General features: G+C 42.2%; 1 protein-coding gene across 2 annotated transcripts in view; it reads left to right on the top strand.

Moving 5' to 3' along the window:
- Positions 1 to 22,063, top strand: part of SLC43A1 (solute carrier family 43 member 1) — a 36,729-nt gene that overhangs the window by 2,885 nt on the left and 11,781 nt on the right. The window contains exons 2-8 of one of the 2 annotated variants that reach the window (XM_060771838.2): positions 3,890 to 4,017; positions 5,963 to 6,123; positions 8,113 to 8,296; positions 9,582 to 9,637; positions 10,408 to 10,484; positions 18,681 to 18,773; positions 19,360 to 19,493. In XM_060771838.2, coding sequence (XP_060627821.2) covers positions 5,970 to 6,123; positions 8,113 to 8,296; positions 9,582 to 9,637; positions 10,408 to 10,484; positions 18,681 to 18,773; positions 19,360 to 19,493 — 698 coding nt within the window. In that variant the 5' untranslated portion in view covers positions 3,890 to 4,017; positions 5,963 to 5,969. Of the gene's footprint in view, positions 1 to 3,883; positions 4,018 to 5,962; positions 6,124 to 8,112; positions 8,297 to 9,581; positions 9,638 to 10,407; positions 10,485 to 18,680; positions 18,774 to 19,359; positions 19,494 to 22,063 lie in introns of both variants that reach the window. The other variant, XM_060771830.2, reaches the window with a different exon arrangement.

Here is a 22,063-nt window from a genome sequence, read left to right as displayed (position 1 = left end):
ACCCTTCTTGGCACCCGCGTGCCTCGCTTGATATTGTGTGATTGCAATCTTACCCAACTTGAACTTGTTGCCTTTTGAAAGTCTCTTATTCCCAACTTCAGTCTGTCACCTATTAGAAGCCTTTGCTTGCTTGCCTCACTCACCCTATCACCCTCTGGTAGGAATCACTGCTACTCATACCCTGGCAGGATATTTTCCTCTGAAACAATTTGAGGTGTGAGGAAGAACATCTATTTCTGCCCCCCTCAAGAGCAACAACCTAGTAATAATAGATTGCCCCTGAATCCTTACTCAGATTTAAGTCCCATTGAGTTCAGTCAGACCTAGTGGCAGCTAAGGCTCTCTATGTATATGTATTGAAATAGATTTGTGAGATTGCAGCCAAAATTATAAATGGATAGACTGTTGATCTGCAGGACTGCCTGAATGAGTTAGTCATGGAGCAAGTTTGTTTTCGGTTCCCACTGCGACTAGAAACCGGTGGTTTCAAGTTACAGGAAAAAAGGTACCACCTAAACTTTTGGAACAACTTTAAAACTTTTTTTTTACTGGTCAGCAGAGAAATAGATTGTGTTTTCAAAGGCTTTCATGGCCAGAATCTTTGGGTTGCTGGGAGTTTTCTGGGCTGTATGGCCATGTTCCAGAAGCATTCTCTCCTGATGTTTTGCCTATAGCTATGGCAGGCATCCTCAGAGGTTGTGAGGTCTGTTGGAAACTAGGCAAGTGGGATTTATATAGCTGTGGAATGCCTGCCATAGTTGTGGGTGAAACGTCAGGAGCGAATGCTTCTGGAACATGGCCATACAGCCTGGAAAACTCACAGCAACCCAGAGGAATAGATTGCTTCATAGGGTGGGGGACTCTCCTTCTTTGAAGGTCTTTAAACTGATCTTGGATGGGCATCTTTCATGAGTGCTTTAGTTGTGTATTCCTGCATGGCAGGGGATTGGACTAGATTGCCTTTGTGGTTCCCTCCAATTCTAGGATTCTATCTTAGCTGATGGTCCTAAATCTGGGTACTGCTCCATTCAGCCTTTTAGGCTTTCTCTTCTTGGGATGTTAAGTTGTTACGATGTTTCAGGGAAAGAATTTTCTATCCACAGCTGTTACTGATATGATAACACCAAGTTGGGATCCATCAGAAAAGTAAACTGTTACTCAGAGTATCCTCAGCCATACCCGTAACTCTGGGGAGATCATTGTGGGAATGGGTTCTAGTGGACTGGTGTCTTTAGATGCATTTTCACATCATGTCTTTGCTTATGGAAGTATTTTCTTAAGGCCTGCTCACATGACAGCTCCTCCCTTCCAGTGTGTTTTTCTTGCCTTGCTCAGTCCTAGTGAAAGGCTGTTTAAATCCACACTCGGGAGGCTCCTTAGCCACCAAAAGGGCAAGGCAATTCACAGCAACTCACAGCAATTCAATCCAGTTGTTACCATGCTGTTGGCCAGCTGGTACAAAAGGGTGGAGTGGATGGATGCAGACAGTTACAAGCACAGATGTGGCATTCATACCTTCTTGGAGCCATGTTGTAGTTCTTGCTTACATTAAGGTGGCATCTGGAGCTCTGAAGACATTACCCCATGAATTACAAAAAAACCCCAGACTCCCCAACAACTATAGTCAGTGCTAAAGGAAAGCATACAATATTATGCTTTTAATGTATTATGTTTCAATTGGTTTGACTTTTTGTGTTATATTATGTTTACGTAGTTTATCCTTGGTTAATTTTCTGTTGTTTATAAGTTATACTGAGTTTGTTTTATTTCATGTTTCGTCTTGATTGTTGTTTGTCTGTTTCAGTGTTGAATGTTTGCCATTTTTGTTATTCTTTGAAAACCCACCTTTAGGGAGAGAGGGCGGGTTATAAATAAAGTGTTGTTGTTGTTGTTGTTGTTATTTTAGGAATAGTAGTTCCAAAGGACAACTTTTCCCTAAGTTCTGGACTACCGTTCATTTTTTTTCAATTTCAGGAGCAACTTGAGAAACTGCAAGCTGCTTCTGTGTGAGAGAATTGGCCAGCTACAAGGACGTTTCCTAGGGGATGCCCGGATGTTTTGATGTTTTACCATCCTTGTGGGAGGCTTCTCTCCTGTCCCCGCATGGGGAGCTGGAGCTGACAGAGGGAGCTCAACTCTCTCTCCCTGGATTTGAACCGCTGACCTGTCAGTCAGCAGTTCTGCTGACACAAGGGTTTAACCCATTGCATCACCAGGGGCTTTACCATTCGTATAAACAATAGACTATACCAAGTGATCTTTCGCATGCATGCAAACATATGAGTGTGAAGAGATTATTCTGGAGAAGATGACTGCCAAAACTCAGAATACATTAGGCAACTTTGCTTTAATACTTCTAACTTTTGAACTTCAACTTTATGATTCTCAGCAATTTGAGGGCCTTTTCCTCTCGCTCCCACCCAATTGCTACAACTTCCTTTTTTTATGAGCATGGCTTTGCGCAAAAGAGGAAAAGGACTAGATCTTTCTGCCGGAGGGCTGTGCTGCAGCCGCTCTTGTAGATGTTTATCTCGGCTCCCTTTTTAATTGTTAGCACATGCTTCCCAGATGCTTTCAAGGTTTATTTCAGTGCTTGCATGAGGAACAAAAATGTCTTTTCTTCTGAATAATCTTGTTTTCAATCCGACTTGTTCTGATAGCATACGAGTGTGCTTCTACTATGGAGTCAATCCTGGTGAAAAAGGGACAAAATATTATAGAGTGTATTCTTTATTTTTGTCATTTTTATTCCCTCTTCCTGTATATAAATATACCCAAGGCAGGGTTGTTGTGAGTTTTCTGGGCTGTATGGCCATGTTCCAGAAGCATTCTCCTGACATTTCTCCTGCATCTATGGTAGGCATCCTCAGAGGTTGTGAGGTCTGTTGGAAACTAGGAAAGTGAGGTTTATATATCTCTGGACTGTCCAGGGTGGGGGAAAGTACTCTTCTCTACTAGAGGTACCTGTGAATGTTGCAATTGGCCACCTACCTCCAACAGACAAGAGTTATTTCCTCCACCATGAACATTCTCATTTTCCTAGTTTCCAACAGACCCTTCAACTTCTGAAGATGCCTGCCATAGATGCAGGTGAAACGTCAGGAGAGAATGCTTCCAGAACATGGCCATACAGCCCGGAAAACTCACAGCAACCCAGTGATTCTGGCCATGAAAGCCTTTGACAATACATACCTAGGGCAGTTATTAAATAAGAAAATAATGATACCAGCATGTTCCTTACCAAATCAGTTCTTCCATCCCATCTCTTGCTGCATGAATAGAGCATTCCAGCCATGCCATCGATTTCCTACACTCAGAAATTTGTGAAATTTACTTTTGCGGTAATGGGAAGAAAGACAAAATCCCACAGAAAGCATATCTATGGTAGTTCAGTGAGAGAGAAGGCTTCTGGGAGTTATCGTCTGAAAAAGTAATCTTCTATACTCAGTCCCTGACGTCCTGTGCAATTCATATTAACCTAAGGAATCTGACCATCTGCATCTCCTGACTGCCCCTCATCTCTGTTGAATGGGAGAGCTCTTTTTTTCCAGTTTCTACAATGCTCCCTTGTGTTCAACAGCATGGCCCTGTACTACAATTTCCTTCATGAGTGGTTCAAGCTACAGCTGCTTTCTGGCACTGGATTCCATAAGGAACATCTGTGTTTAAGGCCTCCTCTTTTCCATTATTTTTTTAGAAGCTTGCTTGCTACATCATGTGGTGTCGTTTTCTGGCACTTTTTCTTGATCTTCCTACTGAAAGAACGATCGGCTTCCTGTTCCCCTCCCTGCTTATGTTTGTTTATGAATTTGCCCTTGGATTTAGTGTCATCTCTGGATTTCATTACCAGGCTGTTGACTTCCTAATTCTGCTTTGTTTCCAGAAACAGTTCGATCAGACAAGATCCGTACTGTAGTATCTGTGGGACGTCAGCAGATGCACTGACCCCAAATGTTCAGAATCAAAAGACTGCTTTCAGGACTCAGGAAGTTGGCATAACACTTGGAGCCCTTACAAGTAAGGATAAGGTTGCGCGGTTGAGAAATTTGGCTTCTGCGTGAAGGCACATGATGATGCAGTTGGGTTTTTTGACCTTTCCTTTGCAACTCGTAATACTTCACCTTTGATAATACAGCAGCAACTTTCTATATGTTTCGTGTATTTGATGGCCATAACCTCATTAGCCCTGAACAATAGCCCTGCGAGATAGACCAATATATTGTCATTGGCTTTGTGATATAAGCCAGGATTGAGAGAGAAGGAGAATGCATTCACAGTGGAGGCACCTCATGAATCACAGTCATGCAAGTATCCAAACGGCACACAGTGGACATTACTGACTAAAACGCATCAACACAAGTTGCATTTAATTGAATAGCTGCCTAAAACCTTTGCAGAAAGAGTTGCACAAATGCAGGTTTCATATGGATCGGTGGTTCTCAACCTATGGGTCCCTAGGTGTTTTGGCCTACAACTCCCAGAAATCCCAGCCAGTTTATCAGCTGTTAGGATTTCAGGGAATTGAAGACCAAAACATCTGGGGACCCACAGGTTGAGAACCACTGATACAGATAATCAAGCAAATGTGTGTCTCATGACATACTCTTTCCACGTGTGCTGTATAGGGCTTAGGTCTTTTCAATGCTATGCTTGCAATACTTCTTTATCTTTTATTTATTCCATGATTTATATGCCTACTTTCCTTCAAAGACTCAAGATTATATACATAGTCCTTTATTGCTTCATTTCCCTACTGGTTAGATTGAAAGTGAACAACTTGCCTAGATCTATAGTTAGGTTTCAAGGCTGAGTAAGGTTTTGGACCCAAGTTTCTTGAGTCCTAGGGCCCTTCTAGACAGTCCCTATATCCCAAGATCTGATCCGATGTTTGCTGCTTTAAACTGGATCATATGAGTCCCCATTGCCAGATAATCTGGGATAAACAGAAAACCTGGTATCAGATCCCAAGATAAAGGGCCTGTCTGGAAGGGCCCCTAGTCTCAGACTCTAATCACAACATTGCTACTGGCTCCCAAAAACAGATACCTGAGTTGAAAGGTTTTAAGTGACTCAGGAAAAGGCTCCATTTCTGAAAGTAAATCTTGCCTTGTGTGGAGCTCAGATGTCTTCTTATGAAGATGCCACTGTGCCTCATTTCCCCTGGTATCCAAACACTGCAATTTTAAAATGGTAGTTGTTATAATTCAATGTAATTCATAAGCCACTCCACCACAATTTTTTGAAAAACATTGTAAATTCCATAGAAAAAGGACTCTGAGAGGGGAACAAAATGTGCAGTGACTCAAGAGAGCAGGTGGCACATCTGATGTATGTTTTTTCTAGGAAGTGGTGGCGGTGGTGGTGGGGGGAGGGTTTTGGCCTCCCAGCTTCTCTTGGCCCTCTGCCTGCAACCAGGCTGTCTTCCCCTCACTTCAGTAGCCACAATGCAAGTGACAGCGTGGCCAAGGGGAGAGAGAGCAGGGTGTGAAATTCTAGCAGCTGTTTATCTCCTGGACACCATGTGTGTGTGAGAGAGGGTTGTGTGTTATGTACTTCCCCTCTGCAAAGATTTGCCCCTTTTTGTTTTCCTTTCTCCGGGTATCTGTTTTTTTACTTCTCATTTTATAATGATCAGAAAAGCCATTCTCAGACATGTATCTTCTCTTATGAAGGCAAGGTGCTGCATTAAATCTAATTTTAGTTGACTAATCTAATTTTAGTTACCCTGATCTCTGTTTTTTCATTCATAACTTCCTAACTGTAAAGTGGCAGCTGGTGTTGTGCTTTGCATCCAGTCCCTTTCCTGCTGCTTCCTGTGATTCCCCGGTCACCTCAAGGTCTTGCTTGCTTCACAGTAGCTTGCAGTGTGCATGCATTGGTTGGCCTTGTTGGTCTTTGTGGGTTGGGTACCAGGAGAATGGAGGGCAGGAAGAGTGACAGTTGAGCCTTTCTTTCTTTCCAGAGGGAAGATGGCGCCAACCCTGCAGCAGGCCTACCAGCGTCGCTGGTGGATGGCCTGCACTGCAGTGGTGGAAAATCTCTTCTTCTCAGCAGTTCTGCTGGGCTGGGGCTCCTTGCTCATCATGCTCAAACATGAAGGCTTCTACTCCCATGTGTGCACAGGTGAGTGCCAAGAGGGCGGGTAAGAAAGTTGAGAAGAACAGAGAGGCAAAACAAGGCAAGCTGAACGTTACATTGTGCCTTGAGCTGAACCCTCCATCGCCCATTCCTAGATAGAAACGCACAGGCCCTTCTGAACTGTGAGGCCAGAACTTGGGGAAGCACCTCTTGTGAAGTACACTTCTTAGGACCCACACTGGCTGGGCAGTTGTGCAGCTATATTCCAAAAAATGAATTTTTCTAAGCTCTGGTTGAGATATGCATTCATCCTGGGGTTGTCACTACATTGGTGACATTTTAAAAGCCAGTCAAACTTGTTCTGTCAATGGGGCTTGGTGGGAGGTGGGAGCAGAGTTAAAGGATGATTCTGACATTAGTGTTGCACTGTAGAGATGGCTTTGATAAGAGAGTGAACGAGAGAGAGAGTAATTAGGAATGGGCACAACTCCATATTCTATTTTTAGGATATGTGTGACTGATGCAATGTTGTAAGCTGCCTTGAGTTGTAAGCCTCCCTGAGTCCCCTTTCAAGGGTGAGAAAGATGGGATATAAATGCTCGAAATAAATAAATACATACATACATTAAATACATGTAAGGTAAGTCCATTAGAAGAAAGACATGGAAACTGCCTGCTTGAAACAATTTCCACACAATGGCACTATAAAGTAGTGTTAGCCACCACCCCACACCTTTTATCATGTGACCATCATTCACAATCATTGTCTGAAATGACACTGGCTGTGGCTTGTGAGAGATGGTTCTACATGCAGAGAGGATCTTCCATGTGATGGAGATATATCAAGAAATGGCACCACGACTGGTATGCTTTCACCCCCAAAAGACCCACCTGGTGCTAACTTCCTTGACTTTTTGACATGAAGCATAACCCCATCTCTTTATCCAGGCATTCATGAGCAGTTAACTACAGCTGCAGTCAAGCTTACTGCTGATAATTTATTGGTTTCTCTGGATGTTTGTTTACTGTATTTTATGGCTGGTTATTTTAACCTTTTTGTTAGCCACTTGAGGGTTGTCTAAAGGACAGAGTATAAACAGGACAAAATATATAAGTATAATGAAAATAAAACATGCCAGGGGAATCTAGTGTTATGTCATCACATGATAAACATGATGTATGGATTAGCCACGAGCAGTGATGCCCTGCTTTTCCACTCTTTTCCCCAAAGACTGCTGCCCAAAGAAATCCATCTCTTTCCTGCAGAACCATCCTTTCCCCCCAAGTTTTCTTTTCATACTCTTACACTCTGGAGTTCATTACCCTCCACACTTCATTCATGTTGGACAGGTAGCCACTCCCCCTCCCAATCATTCACAAATAACAGGAGGCTGTCTCATTTTACTCCTGCTGTGGAAAAAAACTTTAGAAAGCCCTGCTCCCATTTGTAAATGCTGGTCAAAGCAATTATTCCCCCAATAAGCACACATTCCTTGCCTCAAGACACAGCTTCCCTTCCCTCACAGCACATGTGAAGTCTGTTATCTCCCCTCTTGCTTCCTTTCATCTGCGAGTAAAGAACTTTATGTCCCAACAGGCCTTGAGGAACAGATCATTTTACATGTAAAGAAACCTTTGTTTTAGTATACATCTGTGCTTTTAGATTTCTTTTTGAATGGTTGTAATTCTAAACACAGTCTAATATAGATGAGAACAAAGTACAACCTGTGGGCCACATGTGACTCGAAGCCCTCCCAAAGTCCGTAGATTTAAAGAATGAGGTTGATTTTGGGGCATTTTTTTGTGCTTAATTGACCAAAATGTGTCCAAACTACATTAGTCCCCCCCCCCCCACACATCCTCTAACTTCTCCTCAACCTTCCAAAATATGAGTACACAGGCCACATAAAGCCACACGTTCCATTATTCCATGGGACCAAACTGCATTAATCCTACAATGTAAATGCACCCAAGGAGAGGCAGGACAAGATTTGTGTTGGAAGGAGCTGATCCTGTTTGTCTTTTTCCTTTAAGGTGAAAATAGTACTAATAGCTCTGGTGTGGCCAATACATCTCACCCCTGGCCCAGCTGTGTGGAACAGGAGGAAATGCTCAACCTGGGCTTCACCATCGGCTCCTTCTTACTGAGTGCTGCCACCTTGCCTCTTGGGATATTTATGGACCGGCTTGGCCCAAGGCCACTCCGCCTGATCGGAAGGTAGGAACTGGAAAGGTGTCCGAATGGCAGAATGCTTGGAAAATGCCTCCATTAAGGAAGTAGCAAGGAAGTAGCAATTGCTTTAACAGAAAATTTGGACTGGAGGTATAAATAACATGGAAAGAATAGGGATAGATTTCTATACCACAAAAAAGAAAAAACAATTCAATATATTTCAATATATTTCTTCAAAGTTTTTATTCTGATTTTAGCAGTATACATATGAGAAATGAAACAACGACGTCAGGTAGACCTTGTATAAGCAGATAACCACATTTTGAACCTTCTACAGATTACTTGAAAGCTTCTTCCGAAATGCATCCGGAGTTGGATTTTTCTTTCACTACCCCCTGTTTTTGTCATGATTTGCTTTTGTTGTCCAAACTTCAGCTCTATGCTGGGGCAAGTGCTGAGGCAGGCTAATTCAGCTTCTCTCAGTTTTGCTGTCCACATGTGCTTGTGGGGGATTTTGGAGGAAGCTGCTGTTTCAAGCACACACAACTAGGGTAGGACTGATTTAGGAGCATCTCATTCTTTTTCCAGGTCAAACTGTATTGCACTGTTAACTGCAGTCTTTCAGCTGTAACTCAGGAACTAAGAGTCTGTGTGCCTCCTATTCTTCACCACCTTGTCAGTACCAATGTTGTTTAAAAAACTTTGAATTGAAGAAAGACAGGGAGAAAAAGTGGAAGGTGTGAAGAAAAGGAGGAACTGCTTTGTTAACTGAGATATTCTTGTACTTGGGAAGGAGAAAGTGTTTAGGGAATATTGGCAGATTCTTGCTTTGAAGGAAATTTAAAGAGGTTTAGAGACTCAGGGCTAGCTCAAGATATCTTTCTGTCCAAGAAAAGGACAAATGGATACCCATTTCTCAGTCCGCATGCACACACAGAAGTTGACTGGCGTGACCCTTCCCTCAATGCTGTTAATGGGCTTGTGTTGTCCACGCTACCTCTTAAGCCAGCATGCCAATGTTGAGTCCCCCATCTCAAGTTGTGTAATATGCATTGCTCTTTATTTACAATAGGGGAAGACAACCAGAGCATTCATGAGGGAGAGTCATGAGGTTGTCTGTGTGTTGTCACTCTGGGACAGCTGCCTAACCAATGGTTGGGCCAGGCCTGAGAGTGAATTACTTGGAAGGGAATAAATGTGGTCGGGGTGGGGATGAGAATAGATTTGGCATGTGAAGGAATATGAATGTGATTTCCCAAAATGATGATGGAGCATCTCTTTGGGGATGTGACTTAGCTCAATTCTGAAGAGTCTGTTGTTTTCTTTGCAGTGCAAGTTTTGCCATTTCCTGTGCTTTCATGGCCCTAGCTGCATACAACCCACCAGGTGAGAACTATATCGCTCGCTGAATGAGCAACTTGGTCTCTCAGACAGGTTTATAATGTGAATTGCAAAGTTGTAACCCAGGCATGGGCAAACTTTGGTCCTCCAGGTGTTTTGGTTTTCAGCTTCCACAATTCCTAACAGCCTTTTGACCAAAGTTTGCCCATGCCTGTTGTAATCTATAGAGGCATCTACCAAAACATTTACTGAGAGCTCTCCAGCTATAAAGATGGATACCTCTGTGACCTTGAGTCTCCTGGCCCTATTAGCCCTCTTGTCTTCTGCCTCTTGGAGCAAGAGGGACCCTTGCTTTGTCTCAGGGCAGTCAGGAATGCAGGGACTTGAGACCTTGTGCTAGGGAATGTGCCATGGCTTCAGAAAAAAAGAAAGAAAAGTACATTTGGGAGGGACTTCTATTTCTCCCTCCTGCCAGTGCAGAAAGCCACAGCTAAAGCATCCTTGAAAGGAGGCTATCTCACCTCTATTAGGGGAAAAAAACCCACCCATGAAGGAATGTATGCCATCTTCTGAGATAGTCTGATTCACTGCTAAACACCTCTAACATGTTAGGAAGATGGGCTGGTTCACCAGTTTTGCAGAATTGCAGACTTTCATCTCTTCAGTCCCTCATCATAGCTGGCTAATGTGTTTTGAGCTTTGCTGATGTCACTTCAGATCTCCATGCCATTTTTTCCTGGATTTTTTTTTTGTTTCAAACACACACATACTGTTTTCATGATCATCTATGTCATGTTTCCATTCTGTTTTCCCAGTCCTTTCCCCGTTGATTTTTCTTGGCCTTTCCTTGAACGGCTTTGGTGGGATCTGCCTGACCTTCACCTCCCTCACGGTAAGTAAAGACTGATACTGCACAATTGAGGCATTTCATCATATAAAAAAGTTAGGTTTGCTGTATCTTCAGGAGATGACATGACAAAAAAGGTACAGGTACAAATTCCTCTTCCATTCTTCTGTGGAGGTTTCACACAGCTCTAGTTCAGACTTCAGCCTACAAGGTCTGCTTTGGTCTGTAGTTATTGCTCCTTTTCATAGCAACTGAAAATATCAGAAGACTTGACTGCTGGCTCAGAAAGAAGTATTCTGAGGAAGCTCATTATCAACCCATTTTTCTTTCTCAGGAGTTTTTTCTGGGATCTGTGGGAGTCAGCAAGATGGGTACCTGCCTGCAGATCAAGTGCATGTGGACATCTTGCCAGACCTTACTATTCCTGGCCTAACCTCTTACTTAGAACTTAGAAAATGACTTTTTATTTGGTCTGCAGTTCCCATAATTTCCAGGCCAGTATAGCCAATGGCCTACTTGGTTTGGGAGAATTCAGGGGATAGTTAGGCAAAAAAGGCACTTTCCCAATTACTACTATCATTTAAAAATACAGAAAAAGGCCATACCCCAGAAAACATAAATTGTAAAATACACACACACACACATACTCATAAATTGTGGGGTTTTTTTCGTGTCATGAATGACTTGAGAAACTACAAGTTGCTTCTGGTGTGAGAGAATTGGCTGTCTGTAAGGATGTTGCCCAGGGAATGCCCGGGTGTTTTACCATCCTGTGGAAGGCTTGTCTTATGTCCCTGCATGAGAATGCTGGAGCTGACAGATGATAGCTCACCCTGCTCCCCAGATTCAAAACCTGACCTTTCATTCAGTAGTCCTGCCAGCACAAAGGTTTAACCCATTGCACTACCAGACATCTGGGCAGTTTCAAACTGCTGTCATTCTGCAGTGTGGATATGGCCTCTGGGCAGGCATGTAGCCGGGGGGGGGGGGGGGGGAGCTTGAGGGACTGACAGAGGGAGCTCATCTATGCTCTCCCGGATTCAAACCACCAACCTGTTGGTCTTCAGTCCTGCCGGCACAAGGGTTTAATTGTCGTGATTTTTTTAATAGTTTCAGGTAGATTTGGCTGAATTTGGGAATTGGGTTTTCAAAGTTAGGGGGAGACCTGATATTCTCAATTTGTTTTAAATTCAACTTGCATAAGTTCCACCTGATGTGGCCAATGGCCAGACATTGTGTTCCAGGGAGTTGCAGTCCAAAATATTGTGGTAGATTGTGGTGGCCAGCAGTATCTGGAGAGCCATAGGTTGCCAACATTGCTTCAGTAGTGGTGCAGAAGAAGTTTTTTGGGCAGCTGCAGCTTTTTATAGCAATATTAACCATGATGAAGTTCTCTCTGCAATACATGTCCTAAGCATGCATAACCCCTTGTCCTTCTTTTGACTTCTGCTACACTAGGCAGGAGATATTACCTGTTGCGTGCTTTCTAAGAAACAAGTTAACCAACAGGAAGTAATGGAGAAAAGCCTTAACATTGGCTAATGGGCAGGGGAGTGGCAGAGGCAGGGCACTGCATTGACTGCATTGGTAGCTTATCTTTTTGGAACATGGAGGACTGATAGAGCACATCGTCAAGAACAAGTATGGCTTTAGGGTTTCTTGAGACAGGGCAGGCTCACAGTGCTGGCATCATGTGAGTGGCCTCCGTGTCTGACTTTTCCATTCAGGCTCACTGTATAGCTTAGTATCCAGGAGGTGGCATTTGATTTGGGTACCTATAATGCTGGATGTTCTTATTTTACATACTGTGTACTAGTTCCTCTTTTACTCTATATGCTTTTTATATCTTAGGTACTTTTAGGCCCCTTCCATGCAACTGAATAAAATTCCACATTATCTGCTTTGAACGGAAATATATGGCAGCGTGAGCTCAGATAACCCAGTTCAAAGCAGATATTGTGGGATTTTCTGCCTTTATATTCTGAGTTATGTGACTGTATGGAAGGGTCCTCAGATAACCCAGTTCAAAGCAGATATTATGGGATTCTCTGCCTTGATATTCTGGGTTATATGGCTGTATGGAAGGGCCCTTAGTTATTTGTATCTTAATTGTATTCCATGCTGGATTCTCCACTCTGTCCTTGAAATTGAAGGAATCAAGAAGGAACCATTTTTGCACTGAGGTATCCCGAGTCCTTTGTCAAACATTGGTTCACACCTGCATTCTGTAATAATTATAGATCCAGCACTTCAGGTCACTTGTATGGCACAAAAATCTTTATTAGAAACATAAATCTTCATTTCCCTAGAAATTCCTCAAATCCATAAATTGCACATACATGTCCACCAGCTTTATCTTACAACAAGGATCTGGCATGTCACAGAATCTTTGGACATATATATGGATCCCTCTTGTTTTTATACAGATGCTTCCATCTGTATACTGTACCCTGGTCACAGGTCATCTTGGTTTATTTTTTATTTACTTGCATTTTTAGACATAGCAATCTGCATCATACACATCAGTAGGTCCAACATTTTGTGGGCATACTCTTGATATATAATGGTGCATTTCTGATGTCTCCCTATGTAAACAATATGAATGTGGAAGAAGCGCTGCCTCTTATCTAGGCTTTGATGCCGTAGCTATGCCTTGAAGTGCTGCATTTGTGAGATTTATGGCGCAAGATGTGTCTGGTTGTGAGCTGCGGATTGAGCAGTATATTTCTATCACCTGGCTTTAAAAATCACAAATAGCCCTGTTTGTACAAAGGAGACCTATTAGGTAGTACTAGGTACAGGGTAGTCTGGTAATCAGTATAGCAATATATGTTGTTTAAGTATATAATAAAGACAGTACATGCATTTGAGCAGAAAACTGGAAAAATTATGTTGTGAGAAACAATGTTGCTTAAAACGTGTTACCATTTGTGTTTATTGAGGAGATAATACTGTTGCCTTTGCCAACTGCAAAGCTAATGCATGAATGTTATAACATTAGCATAAGAAATAGTGTGTGTGTTCATTGCATATAGCCAACCACCCTGCTTTGACAGAGCATGGCCTGATTAATCTCTGCTGTTCCATTTTTTAGCTACTTCTAAAAAAAACCCAGTTACTTTTTTCCTCTTCTCCCATCTTCTCCATTTGACCTCTACTTATTCCAGTTGCTGAAAACTGAACATAAAGTGCAAAAGTGGTTTCCACTCAGGTCCCATCTACACTGCCATATAATCCAGTTTCTGAATCCAGATTATCTGCTTTGAACTGGATTATATGAGTCTGCTCTGCCACATAATCCAGTTCAAAGAAGGTAATCTGGATTCAGAAACTGGATTATATGGCAGTGTAGCTCCAGCCTCGGTTAGCTCATTTGGGGGAAAGGAGGGGCAAGGCATAAACAAAGTGCTGTAACCTCTCCTCATTTGTGTGTTCTTCCTCATTAATAACTTTTGCCATCTTGCCTACACTCTGGTTTTTTCCCAGTTTTTGTTTGTGACATATTGGAGGGTATATCATTATGCTACCAGACTTCGCTTTGATAACTTACAGTTGGCTATCTCCCGCATGTGTTTTCTGCCAACTAAGCGTCTTTATTTCTCTTTTGCTTTCTGCAGATAAAATGCAAATCACATGGAGCATATAGTGCATGCTTTCCCTACTAGACTAATGCTCCTCTAGGAAGCTTTGTCGTAGCATTAATAGTTTTGCAGTTAATGGAGCACCTGGGGGCAGTATAGAGTAATAATACTGGAGTGCTGATACAAGCCATCATGCAGTTTAAAGTGATTTAAAAAGAGAGAAAAGGAGTAACTTTTTTCTTTAAAAAGGTTATTTTTTTGGTATTGTGTGTTTCTGTGTAATGTTTAACAAGTACACACTGCAGAACAAAAAACCCAAAAGGCAAAAAATGGCCAAGAAAGGAAAGTAGCTTATATATCCCATGCAGATGATGGTAACCAGGGCCGTAGCCAGAAAAATCTTTTGGGGAGGGTTGACAATTTGGGGGGGGGGGTTGAAAATTTCGTGAAGGGTTGAAAATTTCGCGGGGGGGGGGGGGTTTGAAACCTGCCTCCTAGCTCATGCTGAAGCAAAGAGCACAGCAGAGCAACCTTCAATAGCCTGCAGCTCCGCCCCTGTCAACCACCTCCACCAAGTCTGGCCTCCTTAATGAGAGCATTCAACACACACACACCCAACTTGGTTGCTTCACTACATCGGCTATTGCTGCAAGTAATGACAGTGTGAATAAATTGTCAATATTTGCTTGAGATAGTACTTACAGTTCTGGAGGGACTCTTAATTTTTTGCATCTTATAGACTTAGCATGGGGATTTGGTTAACCAGTTAAAATTCATGAGTAAACCAGGTTTTTTTTTAAAAAATATGAAACATTTCGGGGGGGGGGTTGAACCCCTAAAACCACCCCCTCGCTACAGGCCTGATGGTAACAACAAATTATCTCAAGCAACTAGCAATGAGTAATATAATAGACCACATCCCATTAGTAATGTTTCAAACTCTGGGTGAAAACTGTAATTATATGCTGGACTTCTTGTGCTCTTCTTGGGAAAATCATGAGAGCTTATATCTAGAATTAAGGTTTTTGTGCCATAGTGATTCACACGCATTTCTGGAGATTTACAGTACAGTCTCTGGGCCTGGATGTGAGCTGTAACTAGTTTGTGGGGGTTTTTTTTTTGTGTTCTGCAAGTAAACACTGAAATGATCCCTTCTTTAGGGGAAGAATGTGCTTGATAGGTAGTCATGCAAATCCATCTCCTTAACTTTGTAAAAAAACCCATTTGCCAGAGGCAAATTATGAAATCTCTGTCTTGGCACAGTTTTGAAAAGCACCCTCTTATTATTGAACCTGTCTGGGACAATTTGAAAGGAAAAAATATATATTATATTTCCTGTTTCATATTTTTCTTTTCACCATGAAGCGCTCTTTTATTATATACTAGCTTGGGTACCCAGTAGTGCCTGGGTTGTTTGAGAAAGGCATTGTTTGTTTGTTTGTTTTGGGGTGTTAGGTCAGATCATTTTGTTAATTAGTAGCACTATTTATTAGGAAAAAGCCAGTCTTTGATTTCTTTGTTATGAATGGTCCCATTAGAAAATACATAATGATGTGGATGAACTAAAATTCCCAGAATCGTGGATCAATCCTCCCCAAACCAGGCCTGTATGCACAATTGGCCATGTTGGGTGTGTGCGCCAAGTTTTGTCCAGATTTGTCATTGGCTGGGTTGAGTGCTGTGAGGATGCAGGTGAATTACATCTCCCAAAATCAAGGTCATTTCCCCCAAGCCCCTGCAGTATGTTCAGTTGGTCAGGGGGCTTCTCTCTGCCATTGTCGGACCCTTCCAGTTTGTTCAGTTGCTGATCAATTCCTCTGTGTGCCATATGAAAAGGTAGGAAAGGGTTAAGGCAGTAGGTGTGGTCATGCAAATTCCACACAAGGAACCTTGGGATGCCTGCCTGTGGTGGAAGAAACACATCAAATGTAGGATGAAAGTCTCCCAGAATGAAAGCATTCCTTGGGTGGTGGGCTGTAGTGTTTGGGGAGGACATTGGCATTCTTTGGGCTAGATGTTCATGGCACTCACTGTAACCTGCAATGTCAGAGGAGGGAGTGCCTTTATCACGTTCATTATGTGTATAGCTATAGAGCAGGGGTCCTCAAACTAAGGCCTGGGGGCCGGATATGGCCCTCCAAGGTCATTTACCCCGGCCCTCGCTCAGGGTCAACCAAATCTGAAACTACTTGAAAGCACACAACAACAGCAACAACAATCCTATCACATCAGCCAAAAGCAGGCCCACGCTTCCCATTGAAATACTAATAAGTTTATATTTTTTAAAATTGTTCTTCATTTTAATTATTGTATTGTTTTTAAGGTTTTTTTTGCACTATGAATAAGGTATGTGCAGTGTGCATAGGAATTCATTCATGTTTTTTCAAATTATAATCCGGCCCTCCAACAGTTTGAGGGACTGTCACCTGGCCTTCTGTTTAAAAGGTCTGTGGACCCCTGCTATAGAGTTTTACAATGCAGTCTGTCCACATGGATCAGAACAATGATTACATGAAATAAGGGGCCCAACACAGCTATTTGCTTTGCAGAATGAGGATACACCTTTGCTAATAGAAGAAGAAAGAAGGCCACTTTCAATAATTTGCCACCCCCACCTTCACAACAGCCTCCTGCCTGCCCTTGAAAAGAATCAGTTATGAGAAATTCCATCTTCAATCAGAAATGGTACTGTGCGCAAGTGGTCTTAAAGATTATGTATAAACAACAACAACAAAAATCAGGCCTTGTTAGTTTCTAGTCATTGAGAGCCCAATCTGTATGGGATAAAAGCATGGAAAATGAAGGTGCCCTTTGAGACCATGATTAAAAGCCTGAGTACGTTTTAATTTATTTATTGAAACTGCCGTCTCTTTTGGCATTTTGAGAGTTCCTCCGCACTTTTTAAGTTTTAATTTACTGCAGATACATTGATCTGCAGGTGCAAGTTAATTTGAAAACAGTCTGATTTGATAAAAGGTTAGCAATTAAACTGGTGTGAAACTGTGGTGGAATTCAACTTGGCAGGTTCAGACATTTCCCTTCTTTGTGTACATGTGTTTTCTTTAGAAGTTCAGAGTGTATTGATGGAATAGGCGTATGATCTCCCCGGATGGTGCCAGAACATCTCGGTGTGGGTGTGCCTACAAGGGTGTGCATGACTTTCCTGTTGTGTGAGATTTCTGGGATTGTTCCTTTTCAAAAATATAATGATTTGGAAGATAAAACCTAGCCAAGGTGACCAAAGATTGTGTTCCACAACTAAATCAAAGTGGTAGCTATGTTGTGTGATCTGTCTAGGGCAGAGAAGAGCCTTGCTAATTGGGATTTCCTATTCTACAAAGTCCTTCCTTGTCCTTTGTTCCAGTCACCTTCTTTGGTACAGGCACATTCCACGTTGCAATGGTACATGTCATGGAGTTGACCTTTTTCTTTTGAGTTTGGGCTGTCCCACTGTAGCCAGACCAATGCAGTCTGGCAAAAAGCAGAGGGGAAAAAGGTTATCTTGCAAGAGAACTGACCCAGAGCTAACACCTTTGCCATTTGACTGGGGAAGGAGGGGGTAACTGCTCATTTCCAGAACACAAGGCACTATTATGCTTAGTTTACTATTAGGTCACAGTGGTTTTTGGAATAGGTAGGCTTAGCAACCACAGGGTACACATACATGTGGCAAATGGGTAGCAGCCAGCCAATGAGGAGGCAAAGCTAAGTGCCACACCTCTCTTCCTTTGCCTTAGGCAAGGGCATACGTTAAAGAAAGCTAGCCTGATAGAACTCATTTTCGTCCATTGGTATTTACTCAAGCAAAGGGCATGGTTGGCATTGTGCCATGTCTCAGGGCAGTTCCAGAGAGAAACAAAGCGGGGAAGTAGAAAGCCTTTTCATTTGGGTGTGGAGCAGTGGCTACTTGTGAACTGAACAGAGGGTGGTTCCTCACCTTGAGGTGGGGGATTACACCTGGCTCAGTCCACAAGCCACCCGTGAAGAGTGGGTAGCTCTGGAGCATACATATGTATTCGGAAAATCTAAGTATGAATCTCATCATTGATTAGCAATGGTTGGGGACAGTGGGAAATGCAGTCCAACAAGATCTAGAGCAGACCTGCACAACCTGTGTCCCTCCAGGTATTTGGGCCTCCAGCTCCCACAGGCCCTAGCCAGCTTGTCCAATGGGAACCAAAGTCCAAAACACCTAGAGGGACACAGGCCTGATCTGGAGGGTCAGAAATTCCCTGTTTCTATAATAATAGTTCTGGAATAATGACTACTCCATAGTTCTCTGGTTGTATTCACACACATGTATTTGGTCCTTTTGAAGTGTGATTGCACACATATATTAAATAAAATGTATTTAATTGCTTGTCATTGAGCTTAGTTATGGCTAACTTGGGAAATAAGACTCTAGCCTTTAACTGACTCTCCTTTATGGATTGTGGAACTATGCTAAGGGGCTCCTGGAGAAGATTTGAGATGGATGAGACCAAAGACCTGTGATCCAGCATGGTTCAGAGTGGTAATGAAACACATAGTATTCTATGTCACAGAATAAGAGACGTTTCCTTTAAAGCAAAGGATTCTACTCTTAATTGAAACACCAGCTGAGAGGCTTGTATAGGCATGGCATTTCTACTAACCTCTTGCACTTTTTGTGTGTCTTCAGCTGCCCAACATGTTTGGAAATCTACGTTCTACCTTCATGGCACTCATGATCGGCTCATATGCTTCTTCTGCTGTTACATTTCCTGGTGTCAAGGTATGTTGCTAAACCAATCAGTGTAGTCAAGTGGAAATCATTTTCCACTTTTGGGTGTGGAGTGTGCCCGGTTTTTCTGTATTTCAGTCAGCACTGGAGTGTATATCCACATATTTTCCCCTGGCTAATGGAAATGCATCTCACCTCTTTGCAAAAGAGAGGCAAATAGATTTGGCGGTAAGGGGAGAGGAAGACCTTCTTCGTCAACACAATTATGTTGTTTCAGAAAGCAACTCATTAGACTACGACATGCAGAATTTTCAGGCAGCAGGGCGACTGGCTTTGTTGACTGGGGATTGTAGTTCAAGAAAGACCCTTTCCCAAACTCTTCTGGGATGGGGAAAACATGAGGTTGGGAAGGGAGAAATAATAGAGGGGGCATTATCTTGTGGAAGAGGATTCATATTTACTCATTTTCCAACACGTGGGTAGAATGATCTCACTAAGTAGAGTTAGATGTCCCCATTCCTTCTTCCTCTCTGCTTTGATAGGACATTGCTTTGATAGGACATCCAAATCCATCTTAGGCCAACACTATTCCACTGCTTCAGCTCTTCACTTTTGCTTCCTATCTCTTTGCTGTTAGCTGATCTATGACAGTGGAGTTTCCTTCATCATCATCATGCTCGTCTGGGCAGGTCTGGCTTGCCTCATCTTCCTCAACTGCTTGATCAACTGGCCCCATGAGTCCTTCCCAGCTCCTGAGGAAACCAGCTATGTGTAAGTAGAGCTGCATGGCAATTCTGTCTCACTTGGGAAAAGCTACCCATGCGCTAGTTCTTTAGACAGATTGACTAGTAGATAGAGAGAGCCAGTTTCAAGGGAAAGTGAGTGAAATATTAATCTTCCAGCTACACCTCCATCAGATGTATAGTTGGTCCACCATAACTCCAGATACAACTATCCATAACTTGAAAATAATTCCCCTCCAAAAATCCAAAATGCAGACATTGACTTTCCTATTTCATTTTACTATGCCATTGCATATAATGAGACTTCCATAGATTTTGCAGCAGCCATAGATTTTTATATCCATAGGGTGTCCTGGAACCAAGCCTTAGTAGATACCAAGGGCCCATTGTAGTCTCTTGAGTGAAGGGTGGCCATATTTTTGTTTTCCACTCCTTCAGGGTCATATTTCTTTTCTTTGGTGTCTGATAGAAGTAAATATTAACATGGTGTGAATACATGTGAAAAATGGTGTAGACTTCAGTTATTGTGATTTTATGAATTTGTGGGAAACAATTGTTTATTCATTACAAAATTTAAGATAAAGCATGTAATGTTTTATTTGTTTTTAATGTGCAGTCAATTTTAATTTTAAATCTTTAACTTAATGTATTTTAATTTTTTGTGGTTCAAAGCAGTTGAACAGTTGCGATATGTAAAGCTGCCTTGAGTCCCCTTCGGGGTAGAGAAAGGCAGGATACAAATAGAGTAAATATTTATGTGAAATATACTAAATCTAACAAGATAAGGATCTGTTGGGAGAGGGTGAGAGTAAGGAATATTGAGACTGACTGGTGGTTTGGGTAAGATTTTAAAAGGATGGTGTGTGATACCTGGATAGTTACGAGTGTTAGCATCAGAAATAAATGAGTAAAACTCAGGTCAATTAGGATTAGGAGACATATGAATTAGTTTCTTAGGAAGAGTCAAAATTTAGATGTGTTAAGTAAGCTCTATCATGTTGAATTTCTGTTTAATAAATTATTAAGTGCTACTTTAGGATTACTGGAATGTTTAAGTTGAGAAACAGAGTTCTGTGGTGGCAGCAGTTATTCAAGTGTGATGGTTTTCATTGGTGGGAGTAGCTGAATAAAGTCTTGCACAGGAGCCATGTGGACATCTAAATCTCCACATTTGATGCCACAGCAGTGGGACAGGAAGAGCATAAGTAGATGCCTTCACATATGTCCCACCACAACTGGACCAACTGATTGTGTTCACTGATTGCTATTAACTGACTGCCTCTAAGTACTTGTTAGAAAGAGTTGTCCTCCTGTTGTCTGCTATCACATACTGGAAAACTCATTTTCTATGTAGGGCAGGCAAAGAGAACTGAATCATTGTGGGGTGATTACTAGATTTCCATTGGATGTGTCACTTAAGAGAGACATACCACAGAAGACTGGGGGAAAGGGCCCGAATCTGATTTTGGAGTAAGATTTTACTATAACCCATAGAAAGCCCTAGCTAGTATGCTTTTTGGTATGCTGGCTGGAGGATTATGAGAGCCGGTCAAAAAGTCATTTTTCTAAAATCTGGGCTAAATATCTAGCTAAAGCTTTCTTGATAGGCAGTCCTATCATCTCTGCTAAAAAACAAGCAAAAACTCATGATGAAGGTCTCATCACCTTCTGAGAAAGTCCGTTCTACTGTCCAGCAGCTCTTGTATGTTAGAAAGGTGAAATAGTTTCCCAGATTGCAAAACTGCAACATTTCAGCTGTTCCATACCTTCACATAGTTTTGCTGGTATTCATCTCAGTCTCCATGCCATTCTTTTGTGGTTCCACACCCAATAGCACAGGCTCTGCCCTTGAGGTTATTCTTGGGGAAGTGTCTTCTGGGATGGAGGTGCCTTCTGCAGCAGGCATGGACAGACTAATGTGATGGCAGATTTCAGGAGAGGGCAACTGGCTTCATACAATTTGATTAGGAATTTGCTTCTTCTGCATTGCTTCAGAATGAATGATGCTGTGCCAGGGGCCTTGTGGGAGATCTGGCTATGTGGTGCTGCCTGGCATGATAGGGCTAGAAATTTTATTAAAGTGGGGAGGGGAGGGCACAAGGCAGTAAATCCTGGCAAGTGTCTAAGGATGCCAGGTGCTGGTAACTGCTCTGACTCAAGGAAGTAAATCTTTGTTTATTTTATTCTTCCCTGCAAGAAGAAATAATTTCAAAGGCGTATCTCTCCCTTGTGTGATATTTCACACATTTTCATTTTTTTTAAACTTTGGGACTATGTGTGTGTGTAAAACCTCATTTGTGCAATAAAGTCACTAATTTTCCTGCAAAAATCAGCTACTGATGAAGTCTGCCCAGCTCTCATCTTTTGGTAGGATCCCCAGCATTTTATTTCCAGCCCTCGGCCTTACAGCTCTGTCCTGCCCTATTAGTCTCAAATCTACACATACCCACTTTTCTCAGCTATTGGTTGTTCGTTGCTTGGTTATGCTTTATGATATCTTAGATTTTATTGGTTTTGTTGTTTTAATACAGTTGATTGTTCTGTGTTTTAACTGTGTTATTTTGCAGTTTTGTTTATATTGGGCTTGGTCGCCATGTA

Source organism: Anolis sagrei, chromosome 1, assembly GCF_037176765.1.
Source record: "Anolis sagrei isolate rAnoSag1 chromosome 1, rAnoSag1.mat, whole genome shotgun sequence".
NCBI classification, from domain to species: domain Eukaryota; kingdom Metazoa; phylum Chordata; class Lepidosauria; order Squamata; family Dactyloidae; genus Anolis; species Anolis sagrei.
The sequence above is the reverse complement of the archived record's forward strand: the minus strand, read 5'-3'. Positions and strand labels throughout refer to the sequence as shown.